Genomic DNA, 26,363 nt, shown 5'->3' on the forward strand with positions numbered 1-26,363 from the left:
CACGTCGCCTTGAGCCGGCAAGGAGCGTGGGAAGGGTCCAATTGCGTAAGACGTTATTAAGGCAGCAAAGCTGGCTACTTAACTGAAGATACTTAAATACTCAAAATAATTACACAGATTAGCCAGCGACTCTCAGACCGGAGAGCTGCCTACCTGTAGCGCAATAAGGAGCTGTTCAAACGCACCCTCCCCACGTGCATTCTGCGCTAGGTATCCGTGCCCCAAGGGCTGATGGCGGGAGACCCTGAGCCTTGCGTGTTTACCATGAGGCAGAATAGGACTTACCACTATTCCTGGTACACCCACATGTTTCCAGGTGATGGAAAGATTCCCCAACCACAGAACTAATTACGGTACATCAACAAGGTAAATATGGCCCCAAAAAATTTCATTTACAGGCATAAAGTATTTTTCCTTCAGAGCAGAACAGCAGGAACTTGAACTCCTAAGGATACCTAGCAGTACTGATATCCCTGAAGAGGCATCTGCTCAGGACGCTGCGGTTAAAGGACAGTGGCTAGCGGAAATACGTGAAGAATCCCACGTGGCAGTCCTTCAGATGTCAAGCACCAGAGTGTATTTTAGAACAATCTGGGTTAATTTTGTCAGATACCTTCTCATACGTTCAGACCTACAGAAGTTTGGCACAAAATACTATATACTGGTTAAAGCAAGTAAGACATTACAAAATATTTGTTTCTACAAGGGAGTGTAAAAAAAAAAAAAACAAAAAAAAACCCCAAACAAAAACCCTCAAAAAAACCAAAACACAAAAACAACCAAACCACACAATAGGAGAAAAATTAAATACAGCAATGCACTGCTCTGAGAAGACAGTCCTATAAGCACAGGTATATACAGCTACAGTTACCGTGACATGATTCTGAGCATGCACTCTCTTCCCACTCCCCAGTACGTTTTTGGGTGGAGATGTCTTTTGCTTTTGGGGGTTTGGGGCTTTTGGTTTGTTTGTTTTGGTTGTTGGGTGGAGGTGGTTTTGTTTGGATTTTTGTTTGGGGGGGGGGGGGGGGGGGGTCGGGTATGGGTGTTTTGTCTTGTTCTTTTTAAATGAAGTTCCCTGCCCTGTCCGCACAGTTTTCTGCTCTTCTTGCGGTGGCAGCGCCAGTCATGAGAAGTGCGCATTGAGCAACGAGCTGGAGAGAGAACTAAGAACACGGGCTCTTAGTAAACATCAGGAAATGATTTCCATTTTAGAAGTCAGGAAGCTTTTCACACATTTCTCCACAAGTCTTTGCGCCAGATTCTGCTGAAGAAGAGAATCTTCTGCCATGCCACGCAAATATGAACAAGCTTATCAACAATTACTGGACTTAATTATATTTTGTTGTTGCTGTTTTTTCAGATTTACACTACTTCTCTCCCCAGACAAGAATGAGCAACCTTAGATCTCTATTTTGCCTTCTATAACATGCAAGGGTAACAAGCATATTAGTTAGTTAGCCCAGAGCTACGCACCGGTGACTAGCCAGATGGCTACTGCAAAACAGCAAGGATAACAACCAACTTCTTTTTCACCTTGCAGGAATCAGTAGTTTGAATCTTCCCTCTGCTTGGCAGCTGCTGTTTGTACTGCTGGTATTGGCTCCTTCGGGACTTTAATCTGCTGTCAGATTTGAAGTACTTGAAAGTTTCGGTGGTATCGGGACAAATGCACACTTACACACATTAAGAAGTCAGCCAAAAAAGCTCAGAAGTCAGCTCTGAAGTTTTCCCCCAAACGCCCAGTAGATTAGACCCACCCAGCAGCCACCTTATTTCTTATCGCAGAAGTTTCTTGCATTACTCATTTCAGAACTGTGACTGCAGGCAACCAAATGTCCCCTCCAACAAGCTGGTCACGGTCCATCTTCAAAACACGTGCTTTCGCTTGTCCTCACAGCTCACCGCTGGAAAGTTACAGATGCAACATACACAGAGAAACTTCAGAGATTTATCTGTAACCATTCTCTAAAGATTAACGAAAAAGTCAAAGAAAACATTCAAAGAATCTTTAAGAGGAACTACACTGGCACAGCCTTGTGCAGAAGAAAAATTAAGCTACGTCACTATAACTTACGAACTGAAGAATGAATCCACTCAGATGACTGCCATTAAACTACAGAACGCTTGTACTTTTTGATTTGCTAATACACACTAGCCTGTGTACTGCCTTTCATTTTTGCTTTCACCTCAAACCCCGTACGTCGGTTGCTTGACAAAACGTTAAGTTTGTCTCACAAAAGAGAGAGTTCTTTCTTAAGGCACAGCCCCAGAAAAAAAACTAAGATAAGGGAAAAATGTTTGAAAATATCTTTGCAAACTTCTGAAGCACAGCTGAAATCAAAGCATAGCAGCAAGGGGACACGAGTCATTGCATCTGATCTGACACACGCTTAAGACACGCAAGCGATGCAATTCATGAACAATAAAGACCGAGGGCATGCACGCGTGTAATACGTGGCAGGGGGATGCATAAATAAAACACAGCCACACCACCATACATAGTAGCCTTTCACTTTATTTAAGCAACTAGAAATGAACACACCAGCTTTCTGAAAGGCACACGTTTTGTTATGTAGTCCCTGGCGCCCCAAACGGCGTGCATTAGCCCAACTGCTGCGAACGGCACTGGAAGCAACCAGGGGGCCCAGCCCCACACCAGGCACCCACCCCGGTGCGGGCAGGCGGGTTTCTGGTTCCTCCTCCTCCCGCTCTAGCACTGCACCGGTTCCTGTTCACTTGTGCGCCAAGCACAGGGACTCGGCTCTTCAGGAGCCATCCTCAAGATGCCTGAGGAGCCGTTCCCTGGCGCACGTTTGAGCACGCCACCGGCAGACTGCATCGCCTACCTGCCCAGCTGCAGGAACGCTGCTCCTTCACAGCGCTCGCCCCTGCCATGACTCAACACACCTCCCCTGCAGCCTCAGCCTGGCACCCACCACCAGAAACGTGTGGAAATCCAAAACAAGCACCATGCACACACTAGGAAACGGCAGGTCTCCTGGGTCACGGGGGGGAACAGCGCTAATTACAAAATAATTAACTTCTGGTACAAGCTTGATTCTGTCTTTAAGGGAGAGGAAGGGCTGAGGTTACTGTTCTGCATTTGGTATTCCTAATTCACAGAATGTCTTCTGTGAAATGGTTAAACTTAATACAGATTATTTATCCTGGGGGAATATGACCCATATACACTGGTTAACCAAATGACTTAATGGGTATTACACTGGCAGTATTTCATACAAGCCTGCAAGAGGCCACCAGTGGTCTCACGTAAACTCAATCCTCCGTGCACGCAGAATGAAAATGCTTAAGTGTCAAAAAATAGCTACAAAACAGGAAACCACATACGGGCACAACCTCCATCCAATCCAGTCAATCTGCATTAAATATCAGACTAAGTTTTGGGGCTTCTCTTTTAATTTACATCAGATACCTCTACATTGGAGTGGGGGGGAAAGTCATTTGATATCATTTGTACATAGGCTAATAATGATGCTACAGATAGAAATACAAAGAAAAAGGTGTTTCTCGTATGTAAACGCTTAATAATCATAGCCAGTGTAACCCCAGAACAACCAGAGATGAAGCAAAATAAAATTAGTACTAATTAGGTTTAGGCAATCCTGAAGCTGTTCTTTCGGGAAGGCAAGTGCACGGCTACAAACTGAGTATCCCAAAGGGCAGGCGGCACCACTCCGTGAGCAACCCTCCCTGGGGGACAGTAATTCAGAGGGCAGGGTGGAGTACTCGGGCACTAAGGACACATGCTAATTCCCGGTTATCCTTCTATGGATACCCTACAGTGTTGCAGTTTTTTTCCCTTGTTAAATAGCTGTCATTTTCCTAACTTTTTGGTAGGTTTTTACCAACTGCTGCCTATATTAAACACTATGTTAAATAGGAAAATCGCAGAGAGCAAGACAACACCAGGGATATAAGTGGTGTTGGTCATCAAAAAACAGGTCTCTGTCAACAAGAGACTCATACAGTTCATCTACTGGCAAGGCAGAGACACCAGTAAAGAAACAGCAAGAAATAAACTTCAGCGTCAGTTAAGCAATTGACTTTTGTTAGTGCCTCTCTCTATTGAAATTACTCAGCATAACCAGATGGACATCGACTTTAACTACAGAGCTTTCCCAGCTAATTTGCATGTACAGGAAAGCCTTTGATTTAAGAATATTTTCTTAGTGGAAGCTGCTGAAATAGTTCAAGGCTACATGAAAATGAAAGCACAGTCAGAAGCCGTAGGGTATAATCTGCAAATTATATCTTCCTGTTCTACTTTCTAGGGCTCTCGTTACCAAAACGGCTGAGGCCCTCTGCTCCGCTTCCAGCTGCTCTTCCAGAGAGGTGAAGTGTTCACAACTGGCTGCATCTCCACACAGCACTGTGCCCAGCGTGCTTATCTTATGATGGGAATGGCAAACCCATCAGGGCACAGACTCCGCCCTGCAACCCCTTGTGCTACTGCCAGAAGCCAATGTGGAATTCATTCATCAGGGAGTTCTCCAGAAAAGCCAAAGACCTATGGCACCATAAGACAAAGCCCAAACCCCAGGAACTACAGCCACTTCACTGAACTCAGAAACTTGGCCATGTAGGAGATGCAGAAGATGTTTTAAATGCACCTCAGAAACCATTTGGGGGGGGGGGGGGGGGGGAATGCTGTTGAAAGTTTCAAGGTGTTAAAAACTCTCTTAACAAAAACATGCACAGCCAAATAGCATACTTTATATTAAGAAATACACAATAGATCTTGAGCTAAAACAGTACTGGATGGCAAGAAGTGAGAGGTTAATTATCAAGAGTGAGAAAATGAACAGCTCAAAACGTTAAACACTACTGGGGTTCAAAAAGGCACTCAGCACAACAGCCAGCGCTATTAATGTGAACAACACTTCTGACAGCAGACTTTGACAAGTATCATTAAGTGCTACTACCAATTTGTGACCTACAGCATACCCTAACAACTCAAACCAATTTTAAAAATAAAGAAGTTTTTCAGTTGATAAAACTACACTAATATGCAGTTTAAAAGCTTCACATAGTGTTACACGTATATAAAAGCCTTGTACGTAAGTGATGTAATGCATGCAGTTTTTCAGAGAAGTTACGAAATGCACGTATCCAAATGTTATTGGGGAAGTAAGTTTTATTGAAAGTAATAAAAATAATGAAAAAACTGTTCCAATTCAATTCCTAGAATCAATTTTGGATTATTAAAAGACATTTTAAATTCACATTAATTTTGAATGTGCAACATCAAAAAAAAAAGTTCAGTTGCGTTCTGTATGTTTTTATATACACACACACACTGAATACAGATATTGTTGCTAAAGGAACAGCTCTTTTTCCAAGATTACCTGTATGTACTACACTTGAAATAACGAAGCATACTCTCGTGAAAGATTTCGTCATGAAGTACCTGGTGTTTTTAAGTATTTTGAACACTTAGTACTGAATGATTGACTATAAGGGTGAGAACCTATCGTTCTCAAAAATATCCAATAAGGCATCCAAAATAATGATACAAATTCAACTATGGTGCAATTCTGAATTAGGGAAGCACGTAAAGAGATGGTATTTTGCAAGAGATTGCTGCGCTGTCCTGGGACAACAGAAACATTCCTGGTATTTACAAAGGGCAAAATGGCAACATTTACAATAGTCCTCAGAGCACAGAACAAAATTCCACAAACATTTGATTTTTAGCACCAAGGAAGCTTCCTGCGCAAGCAAACTTCACTGACTACATCTCAGTCGCACACACACAGCACAACCGGCAAACCGCTCTGTTTCACTGCTTTAGGCTGCTTTAAATACGGTAGGCCTAGCACAGCGTACACCAGGAAGGCAAGAGTCCGAAATCCTGAATCCCATGGAGCATTTGACACAAGTTTAACAGAGAAATGAGAACAGGTTTGACTCGCCTGCTCTGAAGATGTACTGTAACTATCTTTTTTTCCCCTCAAAGAAAAAGGCCAGGCTTCTACGCTGCTGCAATCCAGATAAAGTACCGCATTTTGCGAAACATGTAATACTTTACATTTTATATAAAATTCCAGATACCATGCATTTCCAAATAACCTATTTTTAATAATTTCTCCTTGAAGTACATATTGTGCACTGAGAAAGACATTCTGGTCATAATTGTGAATTGATCTTTATGCTAGTAAACACAGCTTAGACTTTTGGAAGCACAAGGAAATTAAATGTATTCTGAATTTACTATCATTTAAGTGGGCCTTCCCTAAGAAGCGTGGATGCAGATGTTTTTCCATTACTTCACAGGCTAATGGTCAGATGTTGGTGTTAAGGCACAGGAGCTGAAGTCCACTTGCAGTCATGTCATGCCATACAACAAGCTGGACAACACCGCACCGATGGAAGACAACAACGCTTCCCGCCACCCATCTTTTGCGGAGGCTTAGTACTACCAGCTTGTGCTTCTGCCCACTTCCAACAACGAGCACGTGGGACAGAAGGCCATAGCATTGCCCCCTCTCCCACATACTTTGCACCTATGCCTGCAGGGAGATTGAGAATTTTATTCAATGCTTCATAGGGATAAAAATAATTTTACTTTTTGCCTCACCGGCACAACCTTGTCTGCATAAAGACTCACCTACTCACACACAAGTACTACTGGTTTAAATTACATTATGCCTGCCCTTTAATCAACTGTTGCTGCCCCATTACCAACAAACCAATATTTTTAAGCACAATGACACTTCACATGTTCTTACGGTAACATCATAGCTTCAAAATGCAACTGCTTGAAAAATCTTATCTGTAAAATGCTTTTGGCTTGCTTCCCCCAGCCTCCTAATCCAATTTCACTTTTTAGAAGGTATTTTATTAACAGTCCAAACAAAAATCCCTAGCACTGTAGCTAGCACTGTAAGATCAAGGACCTTCAAACATACAGTATAAAATTTGACAATATGGACATTTCAGGCAACTTACTTTCATACGAATTTTAATTTTACTTAATTACATGCCAAATACTTATTTTTACATCAGACACCTCTAACACTTTCCATTTAATGCCAGAATTCACAAAAGGTTTTCTCTTGTCATCGTTTTGTTTTTTAATCACAATAGTATTTTATTGCTGGTTTTGGTCTGAACCCGCCTGAGCGTTAAATGTTTTAAATGTGCCCGCGTTATCTATTTGCATTTGTTCAACTTGCTTGCTTTTTAGATCAAGTGAGGCAGTTTGCCTTCCGCAGCTAACGGGATGAGCCCCCAGCCGCGGCACGTCCTCTCCCTTTCACAGGCTGTGCCAGCAGAGCAGCGGCTCGGCCAGTCTTTGCGTACTCAACCGCACAAAAGGCTTCTTCCTCCACACGTCTGCTTCATCCTCTTCACTCGTGTTGGATGCTGTGAGCTGATGCAGAAGGTAGCCTTCACCCGCAAAACAGCTCTCCTTCGAAGACAAGGATGCCAGATGGAAGAGACAGGGGCTGATGTATAGGTTTTGCTTTCAATCACATTGATTTAGATCTAGTACTACCTGCTCTTAGAACTGAAATACACAGTCACGTTTTTCGAACAGGCACCGTGGGAGCAGTTAAGAGACAATATTTACAAATACAGCGTTGCAGCTACCACTGATATTTTCTGCAATTAAGATATCCAATATATCCACACTCAAATACACACTGACGTACGATGAACAAATCTTTGTGACACAAATATCAGTGTGGTAAAAAAGGATCACATTTCAGTATAACTATTTTAATGTACGAAAAAATAAAAGCTGCTTCCCAAAACTTTAGCCATGACAAACTTAAGTTTATCATTCAACCCCAAAACACTGAAATACAGCAAGAACCAAGAGCTCTTTCTCCTTCAAGATTATGAAAGAATTTCCCTTCTGTTCAAACCAAGGCAGTCTAAACACCAAGAGAACCATCATCTGAACTCTGATTTAAGTTGTTGCTCCTACCATCACTATTAATCTGTAATCTGAAATCTGGGCTGACATTATTAGAATCTCCAGCCGGTACATGGTACCTTCAAATGCTTTGCGTGTTATCCCGGCTTATGTTACTTGGAAAATCTCTAGCTCAGAAAAATGACCAACTCAAAGGCTGTCAACCATTTCATCCACTCCCATCCCATGACACTCCTCTGGATCTTCAGAGAGCATTAAAAAAAAAAAAAAAAAAAGTTGCAAGTTTACAATAACCCTGCCATTCTTTTCCACAGTATAAAAACAAAAACCAAACCAAAACACCACCAACAAAAGCAAAACCCCACAACATTACCAGAAAATCCACCCTTATTTTCTGCTTCTATGAACAGAGAACAATAAGGTATTAGAGATCACGTTACATTGACTAGAAAATACTAAGAAAGAAAAATGAAACTACATTTGTTATCAAATAGCCATATAAACATGAAGTTATGATGAGCTAAGATTGTCACTCCTGGAGGGTACTTATAATGGTTTTGGTTAGGTCCTAGTAATCATGAAACAGAAGTTTAAAACAGGAAGTCAATTAAACAATTAATGAGCACTATGCAAAAAGTGCAAACAAAAATCTTGTCAAATCAATAAAGCAATTTGCTCGCAGACACAAGCTACAGAAGCTTATCTTGACATTAAGTTCTGTTTGCTCAGATAAGAAAATAAACCAGCAATCAGAGCCCTGCGACTTTAAAGGGGAAAAAATGTGTTAAGTCTCCCAATTCACTTGTAAAAGCAGTTCCTTATATTATCAGGACTCTCTCATATATACTACTGACAGTAACCATGCCCACAAGTATGGCAGCTGACTTTGAACATGCTGACCTTGAGCAAGCAAATGACCTTAGCAGCATGTACTTCTGGCTTATTTCATTGCAACAGCGAAACAGCCTCACCATCTATAGTAGTCTAGAGTCTCTGGCCACCACCCCTGACTATTTTAAGATATCCCAATACACTTCAGTGATGCACAGTTCAAAGTGATAGAATAACATCTGCTAGCATGTTGAAGTGCAAGTTGTTTACGGAGGCATTTTTAGCTTGTTCTCATACTGTGCTTCCCTGACAGAAAACTCAATTTATTAACAGAGCTTTGCTTCCCATTTAAACCTGAAATTTAAAAAAAAAAAAAAAAAAAAAAAAAAAAAAAAAAAGCAAGAATTTTAGGCACTGTGAAAGGAGAAAACCCAAGACATCCCACTCCAGATAAAGCTTATTTAGAAACTTCAAGTATGTGACAGCAATGGATGGACTTGAAAAAGCAGTTGCTTCCCGAGACGTCAGTTTTGCATGACTTCTCCCCTTGGTTGTCCCTATAAAGAAAATCTGTATTAAGATAGGTGTTTATTTGTATACAAGATTTTAACTGATATTTTAAACATACTTAAGTTGTATGTTGATCTGATGTTAGGAGAGATAATCAACAAGTTACTGAGATACAATGGATATGTTACCAAGTCATAATATCCATCCTGCCAACAATCCTAACCTACAAGAAGAAAACATTCAATTTAACAAAAACACTCTAGGGAGGTACTGTCAGCCAGCGTTCTCTGGAGTCCCTTGAGTGACAAGGACTACATGTAATCAAGTTACAAAGGCCAGTGAGAAAACAAGCCTCTCCAGGAATTCACAGCCATAATGTGTATAAGAAAGAAGGAGAATAACAGATCAAATAAATTTCATTAAGGGGGGGGAAGCATAAGCTGGTGGTGGTCTATTCTGAAACTAAGCATGAAGCAGAAAAAGTAATAAATAAAAAGCTGTCCGAATGCAACAGCCTCAGAGCACGCACATAGCGCTCGCTCCAGCACAGCCCATGGGCAGTAATTAAGCCACAGAACTTGGTTACTTTATTCTTTTTCCAAAACCCTTTAAAGCAGAAGAGATCACACCAGATCGTATCACTTTTCTGAGCTGCAGCAGGACTGACTGGGCGAGTGAAAGCAATGTCAGGAGACAGGACACAATGATTATCACTCTTCCTCCATCCTCTCTGATCCTTTATGGGAGAGGAGGGTAAAAGGAGGAGAGGGGGAAAAGCCTGCTCTCGTCCAACAGGAATACATCCAACAGCGATTTTTCCATCTCTCTGAGCTCCGCTGCAACACTAGTGACATTTGGCATTTTGTCTGGAACAACTCTGTTGATTAGCAACTATCCTTAGTTGGAAGGCTGGAGGGAGGATATCACTGTCCGATTCAGGAATGAGTTGACTCCCCTGAGTGCATCTACTCACATCATTCGCTTTTCCTTATGGGCACATTGCTGAATAACTAGGATCGTATTTTACTGCTGTCACCAGCAGAGCAGAAAAACATTTCCAAGCTATGAGCGTCCCTTAATAACCAGACACCTTCCATTCTGCCAGCATCACGCAAGTTGTCCCTCAGCCTACTGCAGGTTTAGCTGGTGCCCTGTTTTATACGGAGATCAATTATATTGCTTCCCATTCATTCCATTTTCCCAAACCAAACAGCAGTTTGCCTACAGACCGCTGGATGCCAAGAGGAGCATCCTTCCATCAGGAAACCAAGTGCTTGTTCTCAAAACATATTTTCAGTAAAATTTCCAGCTGTGCTCTAACGGCACTACAATCTGATACAGTGTGATGAAGGAGGTGTTTTCTTGGGAGACAGGAGGCGAAAGGTAACCGTCGGGGGCAGCTACTCAGGCAACCGGAGCAGCGACTGTTCAGCTCCCTTCGGAGGCTGTGCATAAGGAGCGCGCAATGAAGTAACGCGCTCACTCACTCCTACACCCGCAATGGCTACTGTTAAGCCCATGGTATCAGAAGGATTTTATGAATGGTAACTTTTGTAAGGTTTACTGCAGTCTCATTTTCAAAATCCTGTCTTTTAGGAAGACAACCCCAAATTTAATCAACATGAAGGTGATTCCCCTTGAAAAACAATTAAGCAATAACTCCTCCCAACCAACAGCAAGCCCTAGGAATCACGAAGCTCTGCACACACAAACATTGCCATAGCTCTCCCTTAGCGATTTACACTCAACGTGCAATGCAAACATGGCGATGCATTTTATGAATTCAGTTGGTGTTACAGCCAAACAACAAGTGGGAGAAGAAAAGTACTGGAGAAGGAAGAGGCTTCATCATTACCAAACACTGCCACATAGATGTTACCATGAGATCGAACTGTGAGTCCTCTAAATAAAATTTTACCCACTCTGAACAAGAACTGAACGGTATGGACAATGGCAGTGCGCAGAAGGCATCGCTAACTGTCATGTGGGCATTAGCTAACGAGTAAAACAGAACTCCTTAACCACTGCTGTTGCACACAGCTGTTTCAAAAAGGGGAAATTATACACAGCTTTCAACAGAAGTTTCTCTGGAAACACACTCCTGGAGGGAGAACGAGAAGAAAGAAGAAGTCTGCTGCCAGACTAGGCCTAAAGAGCTCTCTCTCAACACAAAACACTAAGGCGGCCACTGCTTCTCACGGCAACAGAAAGGAAAGTAACTCGGCTCCCTGAAGCAGACGGGCAGGACTACCTTGACCATTTCGGCTCACTTGACTTTTGTAGGTTACGGCCCCTTGGAGCCTGCCATTGCGAAGCCCCTCTTCTCACACCCACTTCCCTAAATACACGTAACCCTAGGAAAGGCAAAACAAAGGAAAATGACTTCCAGAGGGAAACACCATGCCTTGGGAAAACTTTCTGCCTCGCCAGACAAGCGCAAGACGCCAGGCTTAGAAATAAGAGAAATGTGTTGATTCCCCTCCTCCGCAGCCTGCGCCATGTGATAAGGGGAAAAGAAGCTTTTGATTTTTGGATGCAACACTCCCCTCTTCGTGATTTGGGGCACAGCTGACCAAAAGGACAGGGACATACTTATCATACCATTTCCATATATGACAAAAGCTTGATCACCTCCGCTGTATATAAGGGGTTTTTTCTTTTCAAAATGTATACACTGCCTAGTTATTTACCTACTTAGATCACTCATAAAAGGTCAACAGTCTTAACGTGTGAGGCCAGCGGCAAAGAAAAGGCTTCAAATACCAGATCTCTCTAGCCCACAGCTATTAAAATCCAGACCAGCATAAAAACAGCGTGTAAGCACAGACACCGTCTTTTAGGGAAAGAGTATTCAGAATAACATTTCATCTTTAAAACAAACAAAAAATAATAATCTGTGACTTAAGACAGTGTACTGTGGTTAGTATTTATTCATATTCATACGCTAATTTCTAGCAATATGTAACAGCCAGGAGTTTCCAAAAGGTAACAAAATGTCAAAAAGTATTTTTATACTCGTTTTAACCATTTTCTTACTTTCTCTTTGTTTGACAAAGCTGAAACAGAAAAACATCAAATCATTATCACCCCATCCAGTTCATCTCCATTTTTCTGCTTGTCTACAGTTTTTTAAAATTCAGAAGTACTGTAATGTCTCCAGTAGTCATCATTATGTCACCTCTGCTACAGACTAAGGTAAGTAAGGTAAGTCAGCTCATTATCCATTCACCTGGCTGTAATACGTTCCCTGCCTTAAATCCTAATCCTCTTATTACTTATTTTTCCAATTCATTACTTACTTCCTCTTACAGAGGTAAAATACTGATACTACCATTCAAAATAAACACCTTAACATTAGACTTTGTGGCGTTGTCCATTCTCACAAAAAAAAAAAAAAAACACCACCAAACACCTTTCTCCGTAGTCACTTTTGCAAAACTTCTTTATGGGTTTCTCTTGAGCATTCAACATACGCCTCTGCAGACACTGGTGAGCATACGCTTTCCATAAAGTCAAGTCCTGTTCTTGAAAATGACCATGGCATAAGTTAACAGTGCCGCCAGAAATAACAGTTCCTCGCTTCTCCCCAGGCCACCTCCCTCCCTCCTCACGCTGGCACGGGCCCTCGGGCAGATGTGGGGTGAGCAGAACGAGGGACAAGGATGGGGTTAGTATCACCCCGGAGCAGGACGGCACCGGCACTGCAGGGTTGAGAAGCAGCATCCCAATGCTGTGGGGATGCAGCCCTGCTTCCTCGCAGCCCTCTCATCCTACACCGCCGTTTAAGGGCACTTCATTCCATCCTTTTCTAAGACCTCTGATCATAAAATAGTCATTTAAAAACAAAATGCTTCTCCTTAATACCTTTTTCTTTAAATGCTTGCGCCTGGCTGAGTGCTTTTGCACATCAGAAGAGGCCAGGTTCACATCACATTGACATTAATGGGATATTTCCCACTAAATATAGGGATATTTCCTAGGTAAACATGGTGTGCTGTGCCTGTCACTTGGTGACTCAAAATCCCATGCACTGTCATCTCTGAACAGACAAGGATCCCCACTGGTAAGAATCACAGGTAAAGCTCACGACAACACACATACAGCTTGCACAGAAACAGCTTTCAAAGACTGTATACAAGAATACAGACGGGATCATGCTAACAAAACAGGTGCTGTAGGGAACAAGCATTTTTTAAAAAAATGTCCAAATTGAACCCTAATTGGATTAATGTAACGTGAAGCTTTAAATAAAAATCTATTTGAAGGAATGCTTTCTTGCTAAATAACCTAAACAAACACAGCACCACTGAGCTTAAAGGGAAGAAGAAAAAAAAAAAAAAAAAAAAAAGATATTTCAACATCCCAACTGCTGCTTGATTTTTTTTTAAAGGGTTTGTTTCAACATGTCATAGTTAAACAAGTCAAACCTGCACTATCACTCCCACCCTTTTCTAATACAAAAAACATTTAAGTACAGTTATATTTTATGAAGTAGCTCCTTATTTGATTGACAAGAAGCACAATCGCTTGCAAAATAAATTCCATCTCAATACAATATATTCTCTGAAGGCCCTTCTCATTCTTCTTCAAGGCTTTTCTCCTCAAATTTCCCTAGCATCATCTATTTTGAGACCTTTTGGATGAAATTCCTATTTTCTGATATTATTTACTCTAGTCAGGTGTTTCTAAAGCAATACAAAAAAAAAGTTTGAGAAACTGCATGCCAAGCTACACAAAGTTAATTTGAATCACACAACTGGTAGAAAGCTATGCATCCACTATGAAATCCAGCATGCTAAAAAACTTTTCAGAAGTAAACTTTTTGCTGAAAATAATTTTGAAGTATAGTATCATATTTTTTTTCAAAATTAAGTCAGTTTCAAAATTATCTCAACCAATATTTAAATATAACACCAAAACTATTCAAGTAGACAGACCCTAACCTTTTTTCTTTTTGTACGTCCTTTTTACTTTCAAAAAATACTGACCTCAATGCTGCTTTATAGAAGGATTATAAAACTATACAAGATAAAAGAATATGATCTTCTACTGAACAGTCTGAATATTTACAAAGCACTTAAGTGCAACTTAGTAACTAGGGAATTTTAGGTGCATGTGTTATATGAGTCTACATAAATATCATTCAACATCATTGAGGTAAGACAAGTGTATACACCCACGAGCTTTATTCCTGGGGGGAAGGGGAGAATATTTTTGAATGTACATCCACAACAAACCCCACTTACTCGCACTTCAGTGCACGTAATGCAATACTAGTGATCAAAATGCACACAAGGTGCCAAGGAGTTGCACATTGATCTTCCCAGCATACAGACCTGCTCAACCTAGCACGCGTGTCAAAATTCTATATAAAGTATAGGTGCAAAGGAACATCAACCCAAGTAAAAGAAAACTACAGCTAAAATTTGCGTGTAGCAACTGAATAAACACAACAATGCTATGTCTAATGAGCCACAAGTTTTCACTTCCAACATGAATAGCTGTAAATATTTAAAATCTTAAAGTTACTCATTGTCCTAGTTTACTAGCTTTTTACTGAATTTGCAGAGACAGGCAATACCCAGGACATACTATCACCAATGACACAAAGCAGAACTGAAAGAGATCTTCAATCGAGACAAGTTCAGCTTATAAAGAAAACGGAAGGACCTCAGATGCTAAATACTAATAGCTTTTACATGTCACATAGATTGGATAACTATACGAAGGATCAAAAAACAGAATCAGAAATACACCTCCATTTTGAGGCCAATGCAGAATGCAACCATGTACAAAAATCACTTTAAATGCCTGCCTGGTATCACCTTAAACATTTAAGTATCCTATCACTGACTAACTCCAGAAGTTCACTGAAGTCCACAGCTGCTGAAGGCACTCCAACAGAACTGAGTTTATACGAACTAGGAAAAATATTTACAAGTGCTGGAGAAAAACAGAGGCATTTACATAATCTTTTGGCAACAGGATATAAAAATACAGCACTTCTAGTACACTGTCCAGCTGCTTACAGAAAAAAAACGTCATGTTAGGAAGGCAAGAAAGGCATCCTAATCAAGCTAATTTTTTTTCCTGTTTTCCTTTTAAAAAGTCTCAGAGGTCTCAAAATAACAGAAAGTGATGATTTCAGAGCGCAACACAAAACATACTTCTAGAAAAAAATAGCACTATAAAAACATTCCAAGCAAATATTCACATTTAAAATGGTAACCAACCACTTAATTTTAGTATGGCCTTCATCCTTAGATGGTTCTCATGTTTTCCAAATTATTCTTATTAGTTATCTGGAAGAGTCATTATTTAAGCCATTAACTTCAATAAACGCTAAAACCTTGTTCCACTAAAAGTTAAAAACAAAGTAAAAAGACACCTACCTATAATACCGAGATTGTAAATAGGTTGAACAAATAGTCTTTGATACATGGCTGGCAGACCCAAAATCTATTACTTTAACTCGGTAAGGCTGCCGAACAGGATCCACCAACATAATGTTCTCTGGTTTGAGGTCAGCATGGATTAAACCCAGACTTTTTAGTTTTTTCAGTGCAGTGGCCACCTGTTGCAGAATAGGCCGTATTACTTTCAGTTGCAGAGGGCTGAATTTGTTTTGTTTCAGGAAGTCGTATAAATTCTGTTCCAACATCTCAAAAACCAGACAAGTATGGTTACGATGCTGAAAGCATTCGTAGGCTCTCACAAAGTTAAATTCATCAGCATTTTCAGTACTTAGTCTCGCTAGTATGCTCACTTCTATTTGTCCTTGGCGTGCATACGAAGGATGATTCTTCAAGATTTTGATTGCCACAATCTCATTTGTCCCCCTTTTCCAGCACTTCACTACTTGTCCAAAGGTCCCTCGCCCAAGGAAATCAAGAACCTCGTAAGTGTTTTTCACAGAGCACAATACCTCATGCTGTACTAACTGGTAATCTCCATCGCCGCTTGTACCACTTGGTTTTGAAGCTGCAGCCGTTGTCACAACCGTCACTGGGTTTCCTACGTTGGTTTGCAACATTGCAGGCAGGATGGACAGTTCATCAACAATCTGCATCGTGCTGTTTTGATTATCCAGCTCTTCGCTCTTACGCTTCAATCCACATCGCTGGGTTCCTTCCAGGATATCTGATCGGCTTCCTTGCGTCCCAGTCCGAGGTGCCTCTAACTGAGCTTGCTGCGCCCGCGCTGCTAACGCTTTTGTAGCACCTGCAATATTTTTTAAAGCAACAGCATTTGACTGCAACAAGAAGTTCTGTCCTCGAGGTCTGTCAAATGGGTTTTTAGTCTGAAAGTACGTACTAACCCTGCGGGGAGAAATTCCAAAGTTTTTACCATTCACATAGATTTGCGGGTAGGTTCTTTCGTGGTACACGCAACTGCTTGGTTCTAGTTTGAGTTTCTTCACACTACAAAAGGCACTTGACTGGGTTTGATAAACATATGGTGGATAGACCAAGACTTGTGAGGCCATACCTACACAGGGAGAGAAAAAAAAAGAAAAAGCGAGTGAGAATTCTGCATTCACATTTCCAAGCTTTGCAGCAGCTTCCTCTTCTAAAAAAAAAAAATCAGGACACGAGTATATTTTCCAAACGAGCTAGCCTAAAGTTATTTCGTATTTAGTTTCTTATGGCCAACAGCAAGGTCATCATGCCCTACCGCCAGTGCACACTCTTCAGCACACAAGGACTGCGGCAGCAGCAGGTTACAGCAGGCAGCGTTTTTGCTGGTTGCACAGGGCAGGGCTGAGATAATCTGCAGCAGGCCACTACAAGTAATTTTTCAAGTGGGGTAACTACCTTTGTGCTATTAAAAACTCAGCTTTCATGTAAAAACCCCCAGCATTTCTACATACAAAAGTACTGTCATGTTCAGTAACATAAGTAACCAATTCAAATATTTACCAATGATGGTGTAAAATAACTTAAAAGCTCTTAATTGTGAGCCGATGCTACCTGTTACACAAGGTATCCAACCTACTCATTGTAAGCACCATCGGGCTTCTGAGAAGAGACGGACAAGTGACACGACTGTTGCTACTCCAACAATTTCACCATGATGAAAGTGAAAGCGATCAGGCCATATGATGGGGCCCAAAATACCTTAGGGGCATGGGTATGTTCACATAAACAATTGCAGCTTTCTGGTTAAATTAAGATGTACAGTAACCTAACCCATTCACGAAAGGCAAGTGCTCTCTGTAAGTTATATACCGTCCCATTGCAGAAGTCTGCACATCAGTGACACAGCTGTAGGGGGCAGAGGCACCAATTTCCACCCCCCCTTCAATTCAGATCTGGAAACTAAATATTAGCCTCATACTTTCAGATATGCCAATTTCATGAGCTGAGCCATAGAAAACCTGCACTCTAAGGTAACCTGCTAAATTAACTAAGCATAACATTCTACATAAAATATATTCTATATAAAATATATCCCTGAGCAAGATCACTTCTGAAAACTGGGCTGATAATTGTAGGTAGAGAACTTACATGGACAGACTTCTGACAGAAAATTTCTTTTCAAGTGAATGTGAAAGGAAGAAAAAACATCTATTTTTCTATATATAATTTTCTATATTCTGTATATATTTTTCATGTATTTTTAATTTTTTTTTTTCTGCCAGCACAATTACTTCCTTGCTAAGAGAGAAGTGAAAGTTAGAATAAAAGACTATGGGTAATTTTAACTTTTGAATTCCCAGTAAGGCTGAGATCAAAGTTTCAACCTGCATGACTCTACCTTCCTTGAGGTCATCATCACATTCTCGAAAGGCTACACCTGTACAGCCTCTTGAAAAGAGCACTCGCACCTCGGAAATCGGTAACAAAGAACAGTTTTGCACAAGAGGAGGCAGCTTGCCAGCCCGGGAAGTCCCGGAGCACAGCAGCCCCGTTCTGCATAGCCTATGTGACGGCACGGGATTAGTCCCACTGCCTCCCCGAATTCACCCGGGCTCAGGACACCTGCTCTGCAGAAAGCAGGGCCACAAGGCCAGCCAGGGTCATGCTCCACACCGTACCTGCCTTTCCCAGACACGAAGCAAAGGGTGCCAGCACAGCACGGGAGGGAGGAGGACAACGGCAACGGTACCTGGCCTGCACATAGGATGAGGAATTTCAATTCCACTTTAAAATACACAGACCCCATCTCTCGGATGCTGTACCTTCTGGCTCTCGTCTCTGCACTGACCCTGCTGTGTCCCCTTCCAGACCTGTCAAACACCAGCCTTAAACTTTTCTGTCATGTAACACTGAACATGAAGAACAAGGCACTGGATGGACCCCAGTGTAAATGACTACAAGGTTTCAGGGAAGTTATGGCTTATACCAATACTGCTTTGATTAAATCACTTTTTCATACTAAGTGCATGAAGATTCTGGCAATAGGTATTTAAATCGCAGATGAGTCACACAAAACTGGAGCCAGACATTGCAATGACTCTGATCAAATGAAAAATAACCAAACGCACAGCATAATGATTCTGAAGCTGCGATTTGATTTATGGAAATCAGCATTTAAACATCTCAAGAACAATTAAAATAATCATGCCATCACCTCAGTTTAGCATCCTGTAATGGTTTTTGCCCCAGCAGTAGAAGAAAACTTCAAAGCCCTTTCCTTTCCAAAGCTGTTTACCCAGAGCCAGAAGATGTAGAAAGCTGGAGACCGCTGGCAGCCAGGCTCTCTCATCACTAAACATTATGAGGCTACCACTGGCCTTCTCTTCCACGCCAAGGATTTAAGACTAATTCTCAACCTCAAAACACAGGCAAAAATTCTCCAAGTTCTTAAATTCTCTCCTAAATAACATAATGGTTACAAAGTGCCTGGTACACAGCATAAGCATACTACTGACTATGGGACTTGACCTCTTTCCTATAATAATTACATTTAAAGGAATTGTTTATCCTGATCACATTACTTAGAGCTCCAAAATCAACCCACACCAACCACCCTGGAGTACACATACATCCAAGCCTACTTAGAGCTTCCAGTGCCACCTGCACAGCTCAGGCCAAGCCAAACCTTCCATCAGTTCTTCTGGGACAACTCAAATATCAGATTTGCCACATTTACTCCAAAGACACTAAAGTCTCCAAATTTTTTTTTTTTTTTTCTTAAAATCTTTTCATGGTTCCTGGTAAAAAAACTCCACTTGCCTTTTCACCAGAATCCCCTCTTACACCTCTTTCACACACATGTGCATGAAAAGTAAAACATTCAACCTCAAAAAACTTGTACACTTCAGAAGTAAAGAAACTGTCGCTCTTTTCAAGGTAACGCTACTGCATTATCCCACAGTCTGCAGACAGGAGAGTTCAGATGCCCAGCACCACCTCCGCGACTCTGAGTCTAATGCAGGTGACAAATCTAAATGCCGAGCAGACCCAGGAGCACAGCTACACCACTAAGCTCCTGGGCAAAAACAGGTCTGGCGCGAGCAGCCAAAGCTACGCTGCTCGATGGGAAGGAGCCTGGACCCATGGGCGAGAGGCCTGCCAAGCCACAGCAACCCCAGCAGGTCCATTTGCCTCAGATCTGCTGCAACCAAAGAGCAAACGCCTTGCTTGGTTTACCTTCTGGAGAAGGTATTTACCTGTGCAAGCGTGTCGCCAAAGCCGACAGCATGAAATCGAGACAGTTACTTTGCAGTGTAGGTTTATCACTGCTTTTTCAATTAAGGAGGTTTTCTGAAGACAGGACAACAACCCAGTGAGAGGGGGGAGGACAGTCCTCTAGCATGGCCAGAGGACCACTCAAATCCTTACCTGAGCCTGCTGGGACCACTGACATTCAAAAACGTTTATGTTTTCTATAGCTCGTGCTATTCAAACCAGTCCAGAAGGGCTGGAAGCACATAGTCCCAGCTTTCTCCATAACATTAATTTCAGTGGGATGAGAGAAACCAGGCTATCATCTTTTGGGGTTTTTGTACTTCTTACAAGCTTAGCTCCATGACCCTGAACTCCGACCACACTAACAGTTCTGTTCTCAGATAAGAAGTGTTTATTGAGTTATTCTGAGAACATTTTTAGCAACTCCAAGAAAAAAAAAATTAAGCACTAAATAAAACAGAAAAACAGATGGCATACCCTGGAACAACCACCTTGGATGCAATCACGACAGACTGAACAAAAAAGTCAAATTTTACTCCAGAAAAGTAAAAATTGTCTTAGAGTTCTTGTACAAGCATCTAATTTCTTAGCTTCCCCAAAATACTTCTCCCTTACCCCCATAATTTTGGCTTAGTGGGTTTTTTTGTTTGTTTTTGTTCTTTTTTAAACATATACTCCAAGATGCAATCTCATTTGGAGAAGCTACAATATCTTCATATAATCAATGAATAAAACACTTCCATAGGTCTTCCCGTGAAACAGGCACATTAAAAATCCTGCAGCGTCCTACACTGAGACTGCTTAAAGACCTCTGCCATGCACTCTCACACAGGGCTCAGAAGATGTTTCTGACAGAAGCACACTCCTTACTATACATTAACATACATGCAACGAAGTACTCCAGAAGAGCATGTAACTGTCCAATACAGCCAGCTGCTGGAGGTCTTCGCTTTGAGAAGCTAAGTTATTAATAGAATTGATTTCCCCCCACCCAGATCAAAACGCAGCCCCGCACCCAGAGAGCAGAGCTGCACAGCAAACCTTAAAAAGCAAAAGGGAAAACACCGTGACAGCCTCTACTGTAACAGCACTGCCGTGTTGTGGGGGCTTTTTTGTTGGTCTGGAGTTCTTTTCTGTGGTTGGAGGGGTGGTAGTGGTTTGCTTTGGGGGAGTTTTTTTTGTTTGAGGGTTTTTTTTTTGCTTGGTGGTGGGGTTTGGGGTTTTTTTTGGTTTTGTGTTTTTTTGTTTTTGTTTTTTTTACTATTTGGGGGGATTCAGGGGACAATATAATCCTATGGATAGCTACATTGGAAAGAGTGAAGAGTTACTGTGTTGCAGGGTAGGTTTTTTTTTTTTAAGCAGGTCGTGTGGTTAAAGAAAATAGTATAATGCACACCATACCACAGAGTGGGTCTTCCCCCCAGCCTTGTCACAAATCATTTCACTGAGCTTATACATCTTATCGAGCCTACTCCTGCTTCCTCATACAAACTGAAGCTTGTTCATGTAGCTATAGTCCGACAAGTCCAGCAGCCCAGTAAGAGAGAGACACGTAGAGTAGAGCAGCTGGTGCTAAAGGAAAGGAAAAAAAAAAAACCTCATTCTGTGCTCATTTCAGGGAGGTTACTTGGGCCTGAACACTCATGAGCAGCTGACATACATCTTCCCATTAAATTTCATTTAAAATAAAATCCAAATGTGTGCACTACAAGACCACTCCAGGATGCTAACTAAAGCAGAGTAAATAAATCCATCGGAAGACGGACTGAAGAGCGCAATCCCCGGGTGAAGTACCAGAGGCAGCCTCCGGCTACTCGAGTAGCTTCAGACTCGATTTTCAGTTTTACTCTCAGAAAATTCTGTCCGTTCCCCCTACACACATTTTTAAAGGCTCTTCTCCTTCCCCAAGTGTAAGATGACCATCGTAACTTCGCTCCAGCGCAGCGGCAGCTCCCGGGCAGCGGCACACACAAGCTGAAGTTGGCTCAGGAGTTCTCCAGCGTGCTTTGCTCTGACACCGAGGCTGCTGCGCCCTGTCTCGTGTGCCAGGTGCTGCCAGTGAATACGGCAGGGCCTGTGGAAAAGCAAGCCTGTCTCACGACACCTACCAACTGTTATTACCTCTACACAGGGTCCCTCCGAAGGAAACAAGCCTGCTTGGCTCTCAGACTGAAGCAGAGAGAACTAGGAAGTCTGCACTTGACTTATTAAACATTAAATGATACAAAATGTGTAAATTTTGATCTGAGTTAAGACTGTGAATTCTGTGCTTCTGAAGAAAGTCCGAACAAAGTAATGAAGTAAACCTATTCAAAATAATTCATTTAAATAAATGAATTAACACATTTTCACAAAGTAGGGACAATAAACAGGAGGTGCTTCACAGTTTGCCCGCCCCAGTCAAGCTTCTCTCTACAGAAACTGAATCGAGAACCACGCAGCCGTTGCTCAGTGAAATGGAGCACCTCTGGTAACACCTCGCTAATGTTCACCTACCTGTAACAATGCTCTTTACTAGATTCTTAAAGTTATGTCTCCAGCCTTCTCAAGCAGTCCTAGGCAAGTGCATAAACATGACCGATTTGGCAGACTGTAAAAACCTTGAGAAGCACAGGCTGTTCCAGGCCTGACCACCATTAATAATTAACTATAAATTGACATTTCCTCATGACAGAGTAGGGGGGGGGTGTAGCAGAGTAACTAGTCAGTAAGGCCACTGCAGCAGAGCTAAAAAGAAATTGCCATGCTACATCCTTAATTCTTCTGCAAAATAAACAGCCCCTCTTAAATGCCCCGAGAAGTGCAATCACTATGTTTCTGCTTTTGTAGTAAAATCCCCAGCAAGCAAAGCCTAGCCAGCGGCAGCCACCTAATACTATAGTTACAATTTAACTCAAGAAAACTTGTTTTCCAACTTCTTTCAAGCCTCCATGGGTGAGAACCAGTTCCAACACACTCGCACGCCTTCTTGCAGGACAGCTGGGCATGAAGGGAGGGTTTCTAAAAGCTCAGTAACTTCCAGCAAATGCACAATTTGAGCAGTAGCACTTATGAAATGTTTTATTTACATTATGCGTCACTTTGAAAACACAGTAAGGATATTAACTGTCATTTTTCCCACGTAAAAAAAATTGTTCTTTTTACATTAGGTGCCACCCAACTTTTCAAGTTATTTAGCAAACACAAAGCTGAATTAGTTGCCCTCTCTTTCCGCCCAGAAGAAACTTTATTATTGGTAGTAGCAGCACCTCTGTGTTATTGTTTATTTTGGATATGTAGCCGAACAAGCTGTACTGATGTGAGCGCTTTCATACCCATGAACTGTTCACCCTGAGGAATTCCCTTACTCCAGCTGTACGATTCATAACAAAACACTGGCAACTGAGGTATTTCACAATTCATAAAGGAAAACACATCTACAGAAAGTGCAAAGAGTTAAGAGATACAAGGGAATCCTACCCTCCCAGCCACCTCGAAAACCGCTCTGTGAACAGATCTCTGACCCATGGAAGGGAGGGAGCGGAGCAAAGGAGAAAGCACCGAGGTGTTTCAAGTAACACATGCCATATGAATTGTTTCCTCGCGTAACCACGGAGGCAATGCTGGACGCGAACCGCACAGGCACACACACATACTCCGCCACAGAGAACGGCGAGAGGCAGAGGCGGCTCTGATGCTAGCTCACTGGAGAAGCCAACACCCAGTTCTAGGAGTACCAACCAGAGACCCAGAAGTTTAATGACAAAAGCAATGATTACATTCTTTGATTAAAACACAGAAGATAATTCAGAGCTCAGGAATTTTGCCCCATCATACACCAACAAAACTAAGCTGAGCTGACAGTAGCCTTTGCCTGACATGAAACCTCAGTCCTGCACAGATCAGTGGCAAAGGTTGAGGCTGGAAGGCCAGAGGTTGGTTCCAAGCTTGGAGAGAGTCTTAGTGAGACGCAAACAATAAAATGATCCAATTTTACAGCTGTAAAATGCAGTTATTACCTACCTAAGAAAAATGTTACGAGGCTGGCTTTAGATTTGTGCAACACTTGAGATTTTTTTAATTGGACACTACCAATGTTGCAATGATACCAGAAACTGAAAATATAAGTTAATTTAAGTGTGATGCAAACTAGTCTCAACTGCACCATTGTCTCAACACTTGGAAAAAGAACTAACGCTGTACACTGAACACAACCATATCACATAAAATACCAGAGTGAACTCCTATGACTCAATGCTATCATTTGTACCAGTAGCAGTACTGAAGAACACAATTGCTATATTCCGATTTTCCACAAATACCAAAAGCTATATCTTGCAATGGCAATATGACTGCAATCATAGTTAAAAAGACAAATGGAACAATACTTCAAGCATTTATTTTTCTGCTGGGCAAGAAGCTGTTACACAACGGAAAAGAAAGCACGAGCAGCACAGTATCGGCCACCAGCCCCGAAAAAGAACACGCTCTCCAAATCAGAATATGCCACCATCAACACAAACAGCGCATTTCAACCGGCCAGGGCTTCGCCAGCCTAATCTCTTCTTTTGAAAGACTAATTCTTTTTGAACCTGAAAACAGTAGGCACACTGAAATAAAAGTCCCCAATGGTGATGTTTAGCAGAGCCCAAACCTTCGGGTTCTGCGCTACAGTACAGTGCCGAAGGACGTATTCAAACTACTGTCACTGTCTGTCGCTCTTCAACGCAGTGAGAGGGATCAAGGGGAGTAGAGAGGCAGCACATCAAGCCACACCTTTTCCATTGCTGTCAGTACTTCCAAAAGATTTTGCCACCTTACCTAAAGTAGAAATAAAGTTTGATAGAGGGGTTTAGCTCAAACTGCCTGTTGGTAAACCACTTGTTTAAATGCCACTGTCTTTTTTTTCCCTTTTTTTTTTTTTTTTTTAAAAAAAAACAAACAAACATGTATGCCATTTTTCCATCTTATTTCCAGCCATTTTATTTTGATTTCATTGCTTAATTTTGCATTCTTCGTCTGCTGGGCTTTTTTAGAATTAGAAGGGGTTTTTTTAGAATTTCAACCCAGCTAAGAAATTTATTCAGGAGTTTCATTTTAGAATAGCTCTACACAATATCAAACGGAGCTCCTGTAAGAACATAAATCTAGATGGCTATTTTCCTCATTGCCACTTCAGCTTTGTTCCTTCACAACCTAGAGCTTGGTATGGAAAACAGAATAGCTGGTACGCCAGAACATCTGCATGCCCATGAAGGGATCCTACTGACATAAAGCTGATTCTTCATCAACTCCTCTAAACTACTCACGGGGGAGGAGTTTTATTCAAAATTATCTTTCATCCTTTTATTATAAAAGATTTTCAGCTGGACAGAGCACACATCAGTACAGCGACACAAAGCTACCGTTCTCCCCACAGGACTCGCACATTAAGTTTGCAACGGCGTACATACAAATACCCATCGAGCTCCTCGAGTCTGACATGCGATGCAAAAACTTGCAAATCAGGGTCTACTGTACTAAGACAGCACGTTCAGGAGGTGTATAACAATGTTTCCTACACATTGAGAACTACCTAGCAGTAAGTGACATTTGAGTTAAAAGTTTCCCCAAATACAGGAAAAATCATGATCACTTTTCCAACAGGACCAACAAGAACTTAGTTATCAAGCAGTTACTGAGCTGCCAAGACAGCACACCTAGACCATATTCAAATTCCTTCTGCGACAGAAATGTTACAGTAAATATTCATTCTTAGCCTTTTTTTTCAAATCTGACTTCATCGTTTAAAAAAATAAAGGTATCTAATCCAACACACTTCTCTTGATTTATCTTTGAATGCTACAATCTTCAGTTCATTCACTTCAGCCATACCCAGTAGCAACTTCCAAACATATACTTACTGAGGTATCTACACAAGCGTACATATATACACACACACCCCGTCCTCAGTAGGCATATGTTTGAAAGTTTTTATATATATATATACACACACACACTCAGAATGAGAACTCTTCTAAATCCTGATTTTTATCTTTTTTAGAATACAAATTCCTTACTTAAAACTGTGTTTTAAATAATATTTTGCTTTTATATAACAAGTGTTTTTCTTTCATTGTAAGCAACATCATGAAGATCGCATTGGTCACTTACTGAAAATAGCTGTACAAATTAAATGTAGCATACATAGAACAATGAAGAAAGGAGGGAGGGAAAAATAGGTGTTTACCACTTCTTTCAGATTTCTAAAGATGTGGAGGAAGCAGCGTTTCCTACAGGCAAAAATCTGTGCATTAGAAACGCATACTCTCTCACAGAAGGCTCAGCCTTTTGCCTCCTAACAAATCAATAACTGTAATAACCTATATTATAATGTTTCCCAAAGCCACCAGGGCAAGAAATTTCTCCCTCTCCTCTATGCAGGGGAACTTACTGATTTAACTATACAGAAAGATATGCAAAAGGAAAGGCAAGATTACATGCAGTGTATGACCATGCCAGCT

At 41.5% G+C, this 26,363-nt stretch overlaps 1 protein-coding gene across 2 annotated transcripts in view; it reads right to left on the minus strand.

Annotated features, from left to right (window-relative positions):
* Positions 1–26,363, minus strand: part of HIPK3 (homeodomain interacting protein kinase 3) — a 115,651-nt gene that overhangs the window by 43,142 nt on the left and 46,146 nt on the right. For both annotated transcript variants that reach the window (XM_082318006.1, XM_082318005.1), the window contains exon 2: positions 15,640–16,735. In XM_082318006.1, the coding sequence (XP_082174132.1) occupies positions 15,640–16,733 (1,094 nt within the window). In that variant the 5' untranslated portion in view covers positions 16,734–16,735. The remainder of the gene's footprint in view (positions 1–15,639; positions 16,736–26,363) is intronic.

This window comes from Platalea leucorodia, assembly GCF_965183815.1.
Source record: "Platalea leucorodia genome assembly, chromosome: 7".
NCBI classification, from domain to species: Eukaryota; Metazoa; Chordata; class Aves; order Pelecaniformes; family Threskiornithidae; genus Platalea; species Platalea leucorodia.